This window comes from Podarcis tiliguerta (genome assembly GCF_965153285.1).
Source record: "Podarcis tiliguerta genome assembly, chromosome: 14".
NCBI lineage: Eukaryota > Metazoa > Chordata > Lepidosauria > Squamata > Lacertidae > Podarcis > Podarcis tiliguerta.
The window spans coordinates 21,186,811-21,204,437 of NC_139547.1; the positions used below are offsets into that span (position 1 = coordinate 21,186,811).

Genomic DNA, 17,627 nt, shown 5'->3' on the forward strand with positions numbered 1-17,627 from the left:
GTCAGGAGAAAATACCTCTTCTGAGGTCCTATAAGCTGGGGTAGCTGCTGTGTTTCAAGTATTGGTGGGCAGTATGTGGATAGGACGTGGGTGGCGCTGTGGGTTAACCATAGAGCCTAGGACTTGCTGATCAGAAGGTCGGCGGTTCGAATCCCCGCAACGGTGTGAGCTCCTGTTGCTTGGTCCCAGCTCCTGCCAACCTAGCAGTTCGAAAGCACGTCAAAGTGCAAGTAGATAAATAGGTACTGCTCCGGCAGGAAGGTAAACGCCATTTCCGTGCGCTGCTCTGGTTCGCCAGAAGCGGCTTAGTCATGTTGGCCACATGACCCAGAAGCTGTCTGCGGACAAACACGGGCTCCCTTGGCCAATAAATCAAAATGAGCGCGGCAACCCCAGAGTCGGTCACGACTGGACCTAATGGTCAGGGGTCCCTTTACCTTTACCTATGTGGATAGCAGGTGACACATGTGCATTATATATGTTCCCCCTTCAGAACTGTTCCTGTTCAAATGCTAATTTCATACCCTCCAACATTTCTCCGATGAAAATAGGAACGTCCTAAGGGAAAACGGGACATTTGGGGATCAAATCAGAAACCGGGACAGCTTCTGTTAATCCAGGAATGTCCTTGGAAAATAGGGACACTTGAAGGTGTCCGTATTTGGTCCATTAGCAGCTTGATCAAAACTAGGTGCAAGAACCTATCATGAATACCTCCCTTGTTCTCAGAACGGCAATGGCACCCCGCTCCGAGATTCTGGAACTGAGTTCCAGCTGAAAGAAAGCCCTATATGTATATAGGCCTCCTAGTTGCAATCCATAATACTGATCGGGCCTGCAGCCACTTACTGTATTTACACAAATCTAATGCGCCATTGAATCTAATGCACACCCTATTTTTCGCGACATAATTTGGCATTACATTCGAGTAAATACAGTAACTTTGGTGACTATGGACAGGCCTGTATCACCAGGTGCTCCTGGGCCATCTGCTAGCCCCAAAGTAACTTCTACTTGTCAGCTGCTTGGACAGGAGACCATGTGGGAACCATATGGAAGCTACTCAAAGCTCTTCAAAGTGTAAGCACGGCTGATAAATAAAAATAAATCCCGAAGAGAAACCCTGACATCTGGCCTGCGCGCTTCATAATCCACAGGGCAAAAATGCAGCCCATCAGCCATTTATGGTGGACCTTGGAAAATCTGGCGCCCTGCTTGGAATTACAAAAATGGTGTGTGCGCGGTTTGTGCTCGTTTGACAACTGTGAGGGAGGCTTGACCTGCTGACGAAGAGAAAGGATTGTTTCAGAAGTATGCCTGTGTTTAAACTGAAGGGAAGGGTGGCTGCTCAATTTGCATTAAGTTCAATAGCAGGAAAGAACAGTGGTACCTCGGGTTAAGTACTTAATTTGTTCTGAAGGTCTGTTCTTAACCTGAAACTGTTCATAACCTGAAGCACCACTTTAGCTAATGGGACCTCCCGCTGCTGCTGCGCCACCGCCAGGCGATTTCTGTTCTCATCCTGAAGCAAAGTTCTTAACCCAAGGTACTGTTTCTGGGTTAGCGGAGTCTGTAACCTGAAGCGTATGTAACCCGAGGTACCACTGTAGATACAACTATTTTTATTTCTTTTTAGTTACAGAAACATTTTAGTTTCCTAAGGTTGCAGAGAGTTGTTCAGAAACCCTTATTCCTCTCCTAGAGTCCATCTGTCTTCATAGGGAACTCTGGAAATTATAGGTCTGTGGAGGGTACCGGGGCCTCCTAACAACTCTCAGCACCCTTAAAAAAAACAACTAGCTTGTCCCTTGCTAACTGTGGTACAAGCAGGGGTCCTTGGTAACCACAAGGAAGCATGCTTTTTTCTCTCTCAGGGTCACAAAAACCCAGCAGCAGAGGAGAGTGAATGTGGGGGCCTGTGATTTACACATTCATTTCCTCCCTGACCCAGAGCTGTAATTATAATAATGTCCTATCCTGTCATCAGCATGTCCAGAACTTCCGTCTCCCAATCTCCGCAAACAGGAGCGGTGGTAGAAATGCCAGCACACTCTCAGCAAATACCACAGGGGCAAAGAAGTTAATAGACACCGCATTTAATGCACGAGCAACTCCCGGTGCCGAACACAGCTGCAATTAGCAGCAGGGAGAGGAACAGCGTTACCATTTACTCTCGCTCCAGTGTGCTCCCACTGCCGCTGCTTCAAGCTGTGTGCGCATGACGTTAGCCACAATCCATACCTATCCTGTAATTTCTTGAGAAATACAGCTGTCTGGTGTGTCTTTCCTCAACCCAGCTTCCGCACAATTTAAAAACATAAGCCACACTAACTTCAGAGTTCTTATTTATTAAACTGATTTGTCATTGTTTTCCTACCAATATAACCCAAGGTGACCCACAACAATAAATAAATAACAGTAAAACCACCATAAAACAAAGCATAGAAGAAGCAATTTTTTAAAAAGCAGAATTAAAACACCACACCAATTGAAGGAGACCACTGATAATTAAAAACCAAAGGCCTGGCAGGAAAGAAATGTTGGCATGGGGCATTAGCTTAGCAAAGAGACTGGTTTGACAGCTTCAGCAGCCTCTTTTACAACAAGAGTGGGGGGTACCAGTCTTGGCCCACTGCAGGGCTTAGGTTAGCATGTGAGCCCATTTTCTCTAGCCATGCTCACAGTCCATCAGTTTATAGGCAAGAGGGTTGGGTTCAGTCCTGTTGAGTATTACAATACTTGGGACACTGCATCCCCTGTGCTGAATGCGTTGTCAAAGCAGATCCCTGCAGCCAGCAGGATTCAGGGGCAAAACTAGGCTTTATTTCACCTGGGTCAAAGATACAGTTTGGTGCACACACACCCCATCTGCAAATTTGCTTACACACACACACACACACACAGGCTGGGGGCCTCAATGACATCCCTCTGGAGGGCAAAAATAACCTGGCTAGGCCCCCGCCTCCCCAGGTGCCGCTCTGCAGGATTGAATCCTCCTCTCATCAGCTGGATAGCAGACTGTTCAATCCATCTGGGTGCTGCTTTGCCAGTGTGTTCCTGGTGGAGACTACTCTGGCAAGGCAGATGCTCTCCCCTCCAGACGCTTGACAGGTGAGTGGCTCTGTGGGGGTTCAGAAAGATTCAGATCTGTCCTGTTCTGCTAGCGGCCAAAAAGCTTCCTCTGTTCTACATAATCCCCTCTTGCAGATATAAAACCAGAGATTTGGAGGACACCTAAATATGCCCCTCCGTGTCCTATAACTTTTCTTTAGGGGTGGGCTTTCTACCTGGCTCTTGGTTCATCTTGGTTGTACACAATAATAATTTAAAAACTCTTTCAGGCAAGTATTAATTCTTTTCTTTTGTATGAACTTTTCACACTCGTGGGTGACCGACTGGAACCAAAAAAGCTCAATAGTTTTTTTTAATAATCAGCTTTGGCAGTGTGGCACAGTGCAGAATAATTTATTGCTGTATTCATTGGCAAAAATGTGGGCTAGCCACAAATTGTGTCCCTCTTTGTTAGTGATGTCTGTTACCTGGATCTGCACTGCCATAAAATTAAAACATTTTTCCTTTGTTAAATAGCTTGCAAATGGAATAGAGAAGAAGTGGAAATTTATTTGACGCTAGTGTGCCACCATGTGGTCTTCAGTGAAAGAAAAATAAAGATTTTAAAATTATGTATGGCAGAGGAAATAGCTGCTATGGCTTGTCTAGGATATTTTGGGTTGCATCCACATGGTTTGTTGGTTGAATTTCCATCCTGATCTTTTTGCCCAAAGTTTGCAGGGAGATTGTAAGAGGTTGGCTGCTTATTCATTCTGACTTATAGTTGCCATATTTTGAAGAGCAAAACAGAGGACACATTGGCCACCTTCTCCTATTACCGTAACTATGGATCACTATGATGACTCTCATTTTAACATACCCATGAAAAACAGGATGTGTCCTGTAAAAAGAGGACATTTGGCAAGCCTATTTGTATGCAGGTCAACTGTTATCCCACACTTTCTAGTAGTGCATTCCCCACTGAGTTCCTTACTGCAAAAAGGGCCATTTTTATTTCATTTTTAATATGTTTACAGCACAAGAACAAATTCACTTCAATTGTGCCCCTTCAATTCATTGAATTCCACCAGCAAAACTGCTACAATCAAGACATGACATAACATTTTATGCTATCAGACCAATAGTCCATCTAGCTCAGGATTGCCTCTGAATACCAGTTGTTGGGGATCACGACTGAGGAGAGGGATATGTGTGGAATTGTACGTGTGCTTAATTGGGAGCAGCCTTTCTGAGCTCAACAGAACCTGCTTGCAAGTATGCACAGAATTGTGCTAAAGAAATTAGTTGAAAGTATGCACAGAATCGTGCTAAAGGAATTTGGTGGCAAGTATGCACAGAACTGTGCTCAATGAATTGGCACGTTAGTTAACTGCGTCTAACCAAGCGGGCACCCTATGCTTCTCTTCTCAAGTGTAAGCGCAACTGGACCCAAAAGACTCTGCAGGCCTCCCAGAACTCAAAGCGTCGCCATGGCGACGAGCAAGCGTCTCTCCGAAGGCGCCGCTCGGCACTCGACTCACCCCCTGTCTACGTGGCTCGGCGACTCGGCTATGCGGGCTGCGCGGCCGGCCGGCGCATGCGTATTAATTCGGCTCCCCCGTCGGCGTGCCGCTCAGGTTTCCTTTTGGTGTGCGGCGGCCGCGGGGAGCGAAAATGGTGAAGTTGACGGCGGAGCTCATCGAGCAGGCGGCGCAATACACAAACGCCGTGCGAGACAGGGAGCTGGATCTGCGCGGTGAGGAACTCAGCCTTGTGGTGGCGGCGGCGGCCTGGGAGCGGGAACTGCGCGGCGCTTGCTTGGCCTTAGTAGGCCTGAAGCGCGCGGGTAGTAGGCAAAGCGGGAGGGGCAGCTGAGTCGGGGGACGGTGGCTCAAGAGGGTCACGTTAGGTGGCCCACGTGGGTGGCACCGCCCCTGTCCTGGAAAGGGTGTGGTTGGCGTCCCTGTTGCATCTGGTGGTAATAGGAGCCCAATGCCACAGAGGTCACCTGGGCCTTAAGGAGCAAAGTTGGTTCGGTGGGCACCCCCAAAATAATGGACAGATGCTAACGTAAGAACCCTGTTGCATATACAGTGGTACCTCGGGTTATGTACTTAACTCGTTCCGGAGGTCTGTTCTTAACCTGAAGCACCACTTTAGCTAATGGGGCCGCTGCGCCGCCGGTGCACGATTTTTGTTCTCATCCTGAAACAAAGTTCTTAACGGTATGCCCCACGGAGAGCCTCAAGGTCCATAAATAACAACACCCTAGTGGTCCCAGGCCCTAAGGAAGTTAAATTGGCTTCAACCAGAGCCAGGGCCTTTTCAACTCTGGCTCCAGCCTGGTGGAATGCTCTGCCTCATGAGACCAGGGCCCTGCAGGATCTGATTTCTTTCCGCAGGGCCTGTAAGACAGAGTTGTTCCACCTGGCCTTTGGCTTGGAGCCAATTTGATTCCCTCCCCCTCTTGCTTTTTTTCTTTTCCTTTCTCCTCCTGTGATGAGATTTCAATATTTTAATGTTGTATTTTAATTATGTTTTTAAGTTGTAGTCATTCAATTTGTTTTTATTATTGCTTGTTAGCCGCCCTGAGCCCAGCCTTGGCTGGGGAGGGCGGGGTATAAATAAAAATTTTTATTATTAACCTGAAGCACTATTTCTGGGTTAGCGGAGTCTGTAACCTGAAGCGTGTGTAACCCGAGGTACCACTGTACTGTAGATAGGTAAAGGGACTCCTGACCATTAGGTCCAGTCATGGCCCACTCTGGGGTTGCGGCGCTCATCTCGCTTTATTGGCCAAGAGAGCTGGCGTACAGCTTCCGGGTCACGTGGCCAGCATGACTAACGTGCTTCTGGTGAACCAGAGCAGTGCACGGAAACGCCGTTTACCTTCCCGCCGGAGTGGTACCTGTTTATCTACAGTGGTACCTCAGGTTAAGAACTTGATTCGTTTTGGAGGTCCGTTCAACCTGAAACTGTTCTTAACCTGAGGTACCACTTTAGCTAATAGGGCCTTCCGCTGCCACTGCGCCACTGCCACGCAAGTTCTGTTCTCGACCTGAAGCAAAGTTCTTAACCCGAGGTACTATTTCTGGGTTAGCGGAGTCTGTAAGCTGAAGCGTCTGTAACCCAAGGTACCGCTGTACTTGCACTTTGACGTGCCTTCGAACTGCTAAGTTGGCAGGAGCAGGGACCGAGCAATGGGAACTCGCCCCGTCGCAGGGATTTGAACCACCGACCTCCTGATCAGCAAGCCCTAGGCTCTGTGGTTTAACCAACAGCGCCACCCACGTCCCGTTGCATATATATGCAGTCTCTAATAAGAAGCCATCCACACAGTTCCAGGAAACCCCAAAGGAGCTAATGAAGACCCTTACACCATCATGTTTAGTATTCATTTTAATTTATTAAATCTGTATATCACAGGGCAGATCACAACATAAAAATGCAAAATGGGAAGACAGAATACAAACCAAAGTGAAATAAAAACACCTATTAACCCTCCCTCCCACAAGTATTTGGCATCTAGAGTGATTTCTTAAGAACAGAGCTTTTAATTAGCTGCTGCAGCTGTTAACTGTTGATGGAATTTCCCTCTGTGAGCCTGCTTTTTTAAAGCAATTTAAGAAAATGGCTATTACCACAAAGGAAGTTGTCATATACTGAGCCGACCATTGGTCTATCAAGCTCAGTGTTGCTTCTACATTGACTGGTAGTGACTCTCTAGGGTTTCAGACAGAAGCCTCTCTGAGCCCTACCTGAATTTTCCAGATATTAAACCTGAGACCTTCTTCAAACAAAGCATGTGCTCTACCTGTGAGCAAAGGCACACCCGTTATTTAACATGACTTGTAGCAGTGAGAACTACAAATTAGTACTGAGTGCTTTGAAGTACTATTTTTTTCTGCCTATCCTAAAACTGCTGGCGCGCAATTTCACTGAGTAACCCCAAGTCCATCCTCTCAGAATTGTCAGGATAGTTGTAAGAAACACTGAGGTGATAGTTTTCTTTCAAATGTTGTCTAATGCATAACTGAAGTATATATTTCCCCTGCACTATGGTTTGGTGTTTTTTTTGTCCCATGTGGTGTCATCAGGATATAAAATACCTGTGATTGAGAACTTGGGCGCTACTTTGGACCAGTTTGATGCTATCGATTTCTCTGACAATGAGATTCGGAAGTTAGATGGGTTTCCTCTGCTGAAAAGACTGAAAACATTGCTGATGAATAACAACAGGTTAAGGTGAGTGTCTTTCCAACTGCAATTTTGAGGTCTCTTTGGCTGCAGTTCTCGATACTCTACTACTTGTACCACTTATTCAAGTCTAAGCTTAAAAGCAGCTGAAGTTGGGGGAAGAGGACTTACAACTTCCAAGATAATAATTATTCTGATGGCCCCCCCCCCTTTTTTTTTAGCCGAATAGGTGAGGGACTTGAACAGTCTTTACCAAATCTCAAGGAGCTCATTCTTACCAACAATAACATCATGGAATTGGTAAGTGAAATAAAGGATGAAAGAAATTGGAATGATTGAATGACATACATGCAATCACTAGAAAGGCCCCAAATTTTCTAAGATAGGGTTTTCTTGCCTTTTTTTGATTACATGAGGCAACTTTCTCAGTGAAGATTTTACCCATTCTGACTTCTTGAGAGCAGTTGAAATGTAGCAGATAATACCAGTGAAATGTTACTCAGAATATTGTTTCCATGTTGTTGCTTAAAATAAAGAAATGGCCCAGGTTTGCACACAACATTAAACCATGGTTTTGTGCTACATGCATGAGCAAGATGACCCTGAACAACACTGCTCTCCCATTGCTTCCTTCCATGCAGCTGGGAGTCCTTGGCAGCGGTTGAACTTTGCTTTCCACTGATCACAGCTTATCATTGCGAATGACCTAGAGATTGTGATTTATAACAAATTTTGCTAAGTTTAATCAAGCCAGCTGCAGAAACAACAGTTTGAAGCTTGTGGCCCTCCAGATGTTAATGGACTCCTGCTGCCTTCAGTCAGCATGGCAGTCCTTTGATATCTACCATCAATCTTGGCTGGTTGCTTGGTCTGAAAATAAATGGCCATAAAGGCTTGCCTGAGCTTAGGAAAAGCAAAGTTAAACAAATAAGCTCTATGATCCAAAACTACCTGAAAAACCTGAACTTAAAATTATTTCTTAATCAGACACTGTATTTTGTTAATATGCAGTTTTGTCATTGATATTTGTACAGTGGTACCTCGGGTTAAGAAATTAATTCGTTCTGGAGGTCCGTTCTTAACCTGAAACTGTTCTTAACCTGAGGTACCACTTTAGCTAATGGGGCTGCCCCACGATTTCTGTTCTAATCCTGAAGCAAAGTTCTTAACCCGAGGTACTATTTCTGGCTTAGCGGAGTCTGTAACCTGAAGCGTCTGTAACCTGAGGTACCACTGTATAGGAAAATGGTGCACGTGTTGTCTCCGTATAAGATCACAGATTTTTCTTTTGGTGCATTTATATGTGGAGAGAAGCAATGTCCAATTGGAAATAGCATCTACAAACAATTTGGTTGGGTGTAGTAAGCCATACACACCCTTGGAGAAGAGCTCAGTAACCAAGTGAAAAAAATCAGTTGAAAATAAACCCTAGAATGTAAACTGACCCCATAAATAACTTTTGTTGCTTCTGTTCTGGGTGAATTTTTGAATGCAAAGACACTAAGGGTTAATTGTCTTGCTTTTACAATGTAAGCCATACAACTGAGACAAATGTGTTTAACATGTTTCACATAGTGAGTTAAGCCTAACTGTTCCTAAGCTATAAAGTTTGAAATGCATGCAATGATCCTCATTTTATAGTATAATTAACTCTTGGTTAAGGGGCCTCAGTGTGAGCTGGAAAACGTATATTAACATAGCTTTAACTACATTTGTGTTTCTCTTATTCAGGGTGATCTAGATCCTTTGGCAACTGTCAAATCACTAACATATCTGAGGTATGAGATAATTCACCTTTGTGGTCAAATATTATAATATGCCTTCCTTACCAAACGTCTGTCCTATAAATTAAGGTTGGCAACATGATCTGCCAAATATTTTTTTCCTGAAGCCTTCAACACTTAATAGAACTAAGAGGGCTTGCTTTGTTTTCCAAAAGCTCTCTAGGGATTTCTGAGTGTGGGTTTGTGGTAAGAATTCACCTCTACACCCCCACTGTTTGTTGCCCAGGTGAGGGACCACCTTTTAAATGAACCACAGAACCAAGGAAACTGTTTCAAGTCCAGCATCCAAATTTAGCGACTCAGCGTTTTTATTTATTTTATTTATTGCAATAGAGCTCAACCCAAAGTGCCAGTTGAGAGGGTTTGCTCCGAGGCACTTCAGAGCAAAAGCTTATATAGTAGTTCAAACGCAGCAAATGAAGACTCATAAAACATCTTCACATACGTCAGGAAAGGTTACAGGTCATGAAACAGAAAAAATGTATGGCCTTTTCCTGCTTTCCACTCCCCCTGCTGTCGCCTTGTGGTTGACCAGCAGTGCCTAGACCTTTTGCCCATTTTGGGTATTGGATGTCCCACATTGCCCCGGCAGCCGAGTCTATTATCATTCTTTGCTGACGTTTCTCCATCTATCTTTCAGGAGGCTTCCAAGGATTTCTGATTAAGACTGTGGTACTAACTCATATGAAAACATCCTGCCATTTGTGCTGCTTTCAAGGTCAGATAAGGAGAGATGGAATGCAGCGTAGGCGGGAGAGTCTCACAAATGAGAACACACAAAACTCAAGCCTAATACATTCTCTCCAACAGTTAAATGCAAAGAGAGTGAAACGCTGAAACATTATTAAAATAATAAAAATGTACACCTGGGGTCTTTAGATGTGAATTCTTACCACAGAGTGATGCTTCTTCACAAGAGGAGAGTATAATAAAAGTATGATGAGATAAATAATTATATATTGAAGAGATCCAGATTTACCGTATTTTTTGCTCTATAAGACTCACTTTTTCCCTCCTAAAAAGTAAGGGGAAATGTGTGTGCGTCTTATGGAGCGAATGCAAGCTGCGCAGCTATCCCAGAAGCCAGAACAGCAAGAGGGATTGTTGCTTTCGCTGCGCAGCGATCCCGCTTGCTGTTCTGGCTTCTGGGATTCAGAATATTTTTTTCTTGTTTTCCTCCTCCAAAAACTAGGTGCGTCTTATGGTCTGGTGCGTCTTATAGAGCGAAAAATATGGTATTTTATGTAATTAACATTTCCATAGTTCATTTTTTAACATTTTGCTGAGGCTTTTTCAGAATGAAATGAAAATATTATGCTTCATATAGTTATCAGATAATATTTTGATTCATAGATGGCACTGGATAGCATAGGTCTTTGAAAGAGGTGTCACGTCTTGCTGTCTCTGTAATGTTTGCATAAACTTTTATGTTCATGAGCGTCACAAACAGATATGCATTAACATGTAGCAGATTAGTAGGTCCTGCCTCCAATAAAATTAAATTTGAGAGCAGTTCTGACATCAGTAACCCACTAACGGTGACAGCAATCAAAGCTCTTATTCTTCATCAAATAGTGTAATCAGGTTTAGTTTTGGTTATTAATCTCTCTTTAATTAGTCAAGCAATTCTGCTTTTTACCTCGGTCCTCAAAGTGGCTGGTGGACCAAAGCATAGTTAAGAGGTTGGCAGGACTGGGGTCTTCCTATTTGGTCTGGCCTCTTAAAAATAATTATTCCCAACATTGGTAAGAACCTGGGAGATGAAGGGGAAAGACACTTGGCAATAGGGAATGTTGGGCCAAAACATTCCTCTTCAGCAGTGCCTTTCTTTGAACTGTGTAAATATGTTTCTCCTTTTCCTCCCTTCAGTATTTTAAGGAATCCAGTGACAAATAAGAAGCATTATAGGTTGTATGTCATCTTCAAGGTCCCACAAGTCAGAGTCCTGGATTTCCAAAAAGTGAAATTAAAAGTAAGTGTTTTGGCAATTGTGAAGAATTTGTCTTTTGAGAAGCCATGCATTTAAATGTTTACTACTTGAGTTTTCTTTTCGTGCCTATAGTATAACATAATTTTCTCATTATAACGCATTTTCAGACTGTGACATTTGTTTATGGCTATGGCTCTGCAAATGTAATTCTGAATGCCATTCTCATGACCATACAGATATCATGAAAACACATTTATGAATCTGCAGTCATAAGCCTGGAAGCTTTTTTATTTGGAACTGTATTTTAGATTTGAATCATTCTTAACATAAATACAGGATTGCCTTCTCCTCACCAATCAGCAAATGTTAGCCTAAATGAAAGCTTGAAGCAGTTTTCAGACGATAAACATGCTGAAGCTTTTTAGTATATATCTTATTGTGTAATTCCTAGAAATGGGGGGTGTCTGTTCCCTGCCCGCAGCTGTGGCTGGAGGAAAGAAAGCAGAGTCTTATCAAATATGCTTTGAGATTAAATGTAGTTTCTTGTGTAACAAATAAATTCTAGTTTGCCTGCTGGCTGTGACTTCAATCAACTTCATACTGTTTTTGAAGTGAAATTAATGGACAGGAACTATTGCATGGTGGGGAATATCTCAGTGGACTCCCTTGCCATCTGAGCTAAATTGAAAATAGATCTTGCTTGTGAAAGGTTATAAGTTTCACTAGGGCCACCTTTTAAGGCTTCATCTTGATGCCACCTTGCTTTTTCAAGAATTGCTCCTCACTGCTCCATTTCTTTTTGGGAGTCAGGAGCTATGCACCGTATACATGCTTCTGTTGAATGTTGCATTAACTCTGTGTGTGTGGTATCGCTGTAGGAGCGTCAGGAGGCAGAGAAAATGTTCAAGGGCAAGCGGGGTGCACAGCTTGCAAAGGATATTGCCAGGAGAGCAAAAACGTAAGATACAGATAACCACTTTAAACTGGCAGTCTCCTTCAGAAACACCACAGCCGGTTTGTAAATACTCTCGGGCTGTAAGAAAATTGAGTAGTCGGTGCGCTAGTTAGCACCAAAATTGCCTAGTTGATGAATGGCAATCATTGCTTCTTTTTCTCGACAAGTACATTATGAACCCTGACAGTTTTAACATCCAAGCTAGCAGCTTGAACAACACATCCGATTGATATTTTTTTCATAAAAGGCTCTAAAAAGGGTGGGATGTGGGAAGGTCACTCTGCTGGTGTTTCTGAAGGAGCTATTACTTGATTGTATCAGTTTGTTAACAAAGATAAGATACTACACCTGATTGAAATTGGTGCTTCCGGGGACTTCTCTTTGGAAGCTCGAGAAGCATGACAATAACTCTTTGACTTTAACAAGGCGTCTTTTTTCCTTCTGAAGTTTCAACCCAGGTGCTGGCTTGCCAAGTGACAAAAAGAAGGTGGGCCCTTCCCCAGGAGATGTGGAGGCTATTAAGGTAATGTTTTTCAGACTTGTACAGGGAGGAATCTACCAAGAAAAACATTCACTGTCATTTACGTCCAGAAGATAGATCTATCTATGTGTGTATTGAGTGTGCCACATTGCTTTGTTTTTCAGGTACTGACATAGTTTGCGTAGCTTTCCTTTGCAAATGAAGAGTTCAGATTTTGTAAACATACTATAACTGTCTTGCACCTTATTGCAAAAATTCAAGTTTCTAAGTGGCCAGATCAACACAGTCTGATAGCTAGGGGTAGATATCTAAGGAGGAACAGCTAAAATGTAATAGGTAATGAAATGTCACCCTCTAGCTGGAATTGAATTGAACTCTTCTTGACATGCTGAATCGTTTTCAGAGCCAGTGTGGTGTAGTGGTTAAGAGTGGTAGATTCGTAATCTGGGGAACCTCCACATGCAGCTGCTGGGTGACCTTGGGCTAGTCACACTTCTCTGAAGTCTCTCAGCCCCACTCACCTCACAGAGTGTTTGTTGTGGGGGAGGAAGGGAAAGGAGAATGTTAGCCGCTTTGAGACTCCTTCGGGTAGTGATAAAGCGGGATATCAAATCCAAACTCCTCTTCTTCTTCCTTGGTGTTCAGACCAGCCTTGTTAGCACTGTTGTAATAGGCACAGTTCAATTGTTGTGAAACAGGCATTGAATTTAATGTTAACAGTGTTGCATAAGTGACCTTTGATTTTTCCCTTTAAGAATGCCATTGCTAATGCCACAACACTTGCTGAAGTAGAGAGGCTGAAGGGTCTGTTGCAGGCTGGTCAGATACCTGGCAGAGATCGCAAAGCAGGTAAGGAATATCGTTGGAACCCTTATTCTTGCATTTAGAACAGAGGTTGGACTGCCCCTTTTCTCTCTCTTTCTTCCTCTCCGTGCAGGGGAGTTGGCCCTTGTCAGAAGTCAATAACAGCAACACACACACCCCTGCCACCAGCCAAACAATACCCCAGCCCAAGAATCTGTTCAGCAGCCTTGGCTTTTGTAGCTGGAGTCAATCACAGCCCTGCCCTCCCAGGCCAGGTGGGAAAAGGCCTGCCAGGCAGGGAGCGGGTCTTCCAGGATTCACAGCCAAGATGGTATAAGGCAGCTTCTGATTTTTAGACAGCTAGAAGTTTTAAGAAAGCTAGGATTTTCCATAGCCTAGAAAAGGCGGCTATGCAAAATTAAATATTTCTTTGCAGCAGTAGTTAGTAGAATGGTCATTATTGCAGCATGAGGAAGCAAACAAGTTAAGAACCAGGTGGAGAGAATGATTAAAATAATTGTGCACTTTTCTTTAGGCCCTATGGATGAGGCTGAAGAAGAGATGGAGGAAGATTCAATTGCCAATGGATCCTAAAATGCATTTTTCTGCATCTGGGAAGTCTGCAGAATACTCTGTACCATTGTCTGTCAAAGCCTTTTGATTGATTGCTGAAGTGGAATTATTATTTTTTTGTAGTTTTTGTTCAGAATCACTGTTAATTTTTTATACTGTACATTTTGAAGTAAAATTAAAACTTCTTTCCTAAACGCAGCATAACATTTGGTGCAAACAGTTGGTTTTAAAATAATATTATTGCAGCGTTACGTTCTTTGTACCACCGTCCCACCTCTAAGTGCGTGTGTTGGTGCTATTACATGTTAAGTTGGTGCCATTACATCTAAAGTTGGTGCCATTACATCTAAAGTTGGTGCCATTACATCTAAAGTTTCAAGCCATAGTTTGCACTTGCCCTCCATACCAGGAGATTACATGTGAACTATTGTTGATTTAAAAACTTTCCTTTTGGAGAGATGCAGTTCACTTGCAGAGAGCCATGGCCACATAGTTTCTTGCTTGTTCCAGAAATCACAGAGAAGAAAGGTGTTGGAAGAGAGGCCTCTAAGATAGTTACCAGATTTTTTCAATGAATCCAGGGACACTTTTTTTTTTGGGAAGCTGAGTAGCAACAGGGAGTCAGTAGTGGGGATGGTGAGGCAAAAGACCCTGGGCCCAAGGACACATGCATATTGTATAAAGGTGCAAAGCCCTTCTTTTGCACCCTGTGAAACATAAATGCGCAGTTTTTTAACGCCCTTGACTCCCGAGCTTCCCCTGATCTCCTGCCCCCCTCCTCCTTTGTTTTGACCGATTGGGGGGAGGCTCGGGAGTCACGGGTGGGCGGCTGTTGCCCAGTTTTTTAAAAAAAAAACTGTGCATTTATGTATCACAGGGTGCAAAATAAGGGCTTTGCACCTTGCCTGGCATAGAAACCACGCACCTGTGCCCCTCCTGGGCAACACCCGCCCACCCGTGACTCCCAAGCCTCCCCTGATCCGTCAAAACAAAGGGGGAAGAGGGCAGGAGATCTGTACCACTGGACGTCCTTGGTTCCCCTTCGGCAGTGGCGGCGGTAGCGAGCAGCTCATGAAGCCAGCCAGAGCCAACTGCACTACCAGGCTGGCTCCAGGCTGCTGAGGCTGCTACTGCCACTGCCACATTTCCAGGGGACAGATTTGCAAATCCGGGGACGACTGGTAACCCTACTCTAAGAGCCTGCTAAGCCACACCCACACTGGCAACTTAAGCTCAGGGCTCAGGTTAGGCCTTTCATGCACACAAGTGTGAATCAATAACTATACTACAGCAGTTATTACCTCAGAGAAGGTAAGGTTGACCCCTATTTTGACACAAATGTCAGCCAGAACGTCTGCATTGCTTCTGTTACATGCCTTGGTGAGTGTTGGATGTGTGAATGTGACTCCACCTTATTATAATCCACCCCCATCATTCAGCCCGAACACACTTTTTTGTAGAGGTCCATATTCCCTTAGGGGGTGTTTGGGGGAGGTACATTTTGTTGGTGGACAGGGCTGTAGCTTGTGGTAAGTGGAGCCAGAGCTAAAAGTGGGCAGGGTTTTATGTTACTTACTCTGCACCTGGGAAGCTGCCTGGGGAGAGACAGATCGTTCTCAGTGGAATTCTGAATTGTTTCTTCTCTCTTCCATTCGCCCCCACTCCATGTGAAATCAAGTCAGTGGCTGCAGTTTCCCCATTTTTAGTGTCTAAGGGCCTGCTGCTGCCACCCTTTACAGTGGTGCCCCGCAAGACAAATGCCTTGGAAGACGAAAAACTCGCAAGACGAAAGAGTTTTCCATTTTCTGAGGTGCTTCACAAGATGGATTTCCCTATGGGCTTGCTTCGCAAGACGAACCGTCTTGCGCCTTTTTTTTTAAAACCGCCAATGCATTCCTATGGGAAACTGTCAATACGCATTGGTGCTTCGCAAGACGAAAAAACTCGTAGAACGAAAAAACTCGCAGAACGAATAATTTCGTCTTGCGGTGCACCACTGTATTTGGCAAATGCTCGGTATGAACGCAGTAACATTGCAAGTATCTCCTCTTCTTTACTTGCTGTGGGAGGGGCCAGTTCTTCTTATTGATGGGACTCCCTCAACCATTAGATCTCTGGGCTTCTTGTGGCTTGACCTAGCCTCTTCTGTCCTGTCTGGGATGGGGCTATGAGCCACACACGAAAACTTCCATCTCTTCTGTGTAGTAACGCAGCTAGGGCCAAAGCCTAGAGCCATGATCACCCAAAGAGTGGCAGGTGATGGGAGGCACTGGCAAACGGATCCTGCATCAGTATCTGGATCAGGCTCACACCAGGCCCACAAAATTTGCCATTGGTTGCCACAGTATTCCCCCCCCCCCAAAAGGATTCCACACGAAAAACGCTTATGTCCCTGTGGAGATGGCAATACTGAATTGGTGCATGCCCTTCTAGCTTGCACTCTTTATAAAGACTTGAATGAGATTATCACCCCTATTTTATTGTCTATTCCGGTTCGCCAAACCACTGCCACTGTCCTTTCTCTTGGCAGATCAAGGTTGCAAGGTTTTTAGTTGGGGCACTCGGAATAAGATCCACTACAGTGGACGCTCGGGTTGCGAACGTGATCCATGCGGGAGGCATGTTCGCAACCCGCAGCGCCGCATCTGCGCGCACAAGGTTGCGATTCGGTGCTTCTGCGCATGCACAAAGCGTGATTTAGCACTTCTGCGCATGCGCGGCCACTGAAACCCGGAAGTGACCCGTTCCAATACTTCTGGGTTTCGGCGCGCCCGTAACCTGAAAAAGCGCAACCTGAAGTGTCTGTAACCTGAGATATGACTGTATTTGACTATTGATTCAGAACCCTAAAATGTATTTGTGGTGATCACACAGGGTCCCCGGACGTTTGATGGTCTATTTATCCCTGTGCCACCACTGTGCTCGCTTCCCCGCTGCCACCAACCCGTTACTCTCGGGTACACACTGAGTCCAGACAGTTAAAATTAAACCAAATAAACAAGTTTATTTTACAAGTATTAACAAGTTTATGGTTTCTCAGATAATTTTCTTGTCAGTTTCTTAACCTTAGTTTCTTTACCGGTCTATACCTTCCTAATACCTTCTGACTGATTAGCTCAACTGTTTGTCTGACTCCTCTTAACAGATTCTCTCGCTCTCTCACATCAGACTAGCCCAACCCACAGACTTATCCTCCCTCTCTCTTCTCTAACTCCAGACTGACTTCTTAACAACTCAAACTTGAATTCGAACTCCTCCCCTTGGGTTCCTATAGGTTAGTCATTTTACAATTAGTTAACCCTTTCCTTGGGACGCGGGTGGCGCTGTGGGTTAAAGCCTCAGCGCCTAGGGCTTGCCGATCGAAAGGTCGGCGGTTCGAATCCCCGCGGCGGGGTGTGCTCCCGTTGTTCGGTCCCAGCGCCTGCCAACCTAGCAGTTCGAAAGCACTCCCGGGTGCAAGTAGATAAATAGGGACCGCTTACTAGCGGGAAGGTAAACGGCGTTTCCGTGTGCAGCTCTGGCTTGCCAGAGCAGCATCGTCACACTGGCCACGTGACCCGGAAGTGTCTGCGGACAGCGCTGGCCCCCGGCCTCTTTGAGTGAGATGGGCGCACAACCCTAGAGTCTGTCAAGACTGGCCCGTACGGGCAGGGGTACCTTTACCTTTACCTTTAACCCTTTCCTTATGAACCCAGTATGATGTCACACACCTAGGAGGGCAAACACCACAGTATTTTATATAATTGACTTTTTATTTCTATTCTTTGTATATTGTATTGTTGTTTTATTGCTATGGCCAATGGCTGACGCAAATAAAGATTTCATTCATTCATTCTCTGCTCCTGCCTTTGG

General features: G+C 44.7%; 1 protein-coding gene and 1 long non-coding RNA gene across 2 annotated transcripts; one reads left to right on the top strand and one right to left on the bottom strand.

The window, feature by feature from the left end:
* Positions 1 to 4,641: 4,641 nt before the first annotated feature.
* SNRPA1 (small nuclear ribonucleoprotein polypeptide A') lies at positions 4,642 to 13,973 on the top strand. Its single transcript, XM_083412309.1, has 9 exons — positions 4,642 to 4,807; positions 7,149 to 7,296; positions 7,470 to 7,548; positions 8,980 to 9,026; positions 10,902 to 11,004; positions 11,841 to 11,920; positions 12,365 to 12,440; positions 13,154 to 13,247; positions 13,738 to 13,973. The coding sequence occupies exons 1-9, from the start codon at positions 4,726 to 4,728 to the stop codon at positions 13,794 to 13,796; spliced, it is 768 nt and encodes a 255-aa protein (XP_083268435.1). The 5' UTR covers positions 4,642 to 4,725; the 3' UTR covers positions 13,797 to 13,973.
* A 654-nt stretch (positions 13,974 to 14,627) lies between these two features.
* Positions 14,628 to 17,077, bottom strand: LOC310663930. The gene is made up of 2 exons (XR_014504685.1): positions 15,770 to 17,077; positions 14,628 to 15,506 (listed from the first exon to the last, which is right to left on the bottom strand). It is a non-coding gene; the product is annotated as an uncharacterized lncRNA (long non-coding RNA).
* Positions 17,078 to 17,627: the final 550 nt, after the last annotated feature.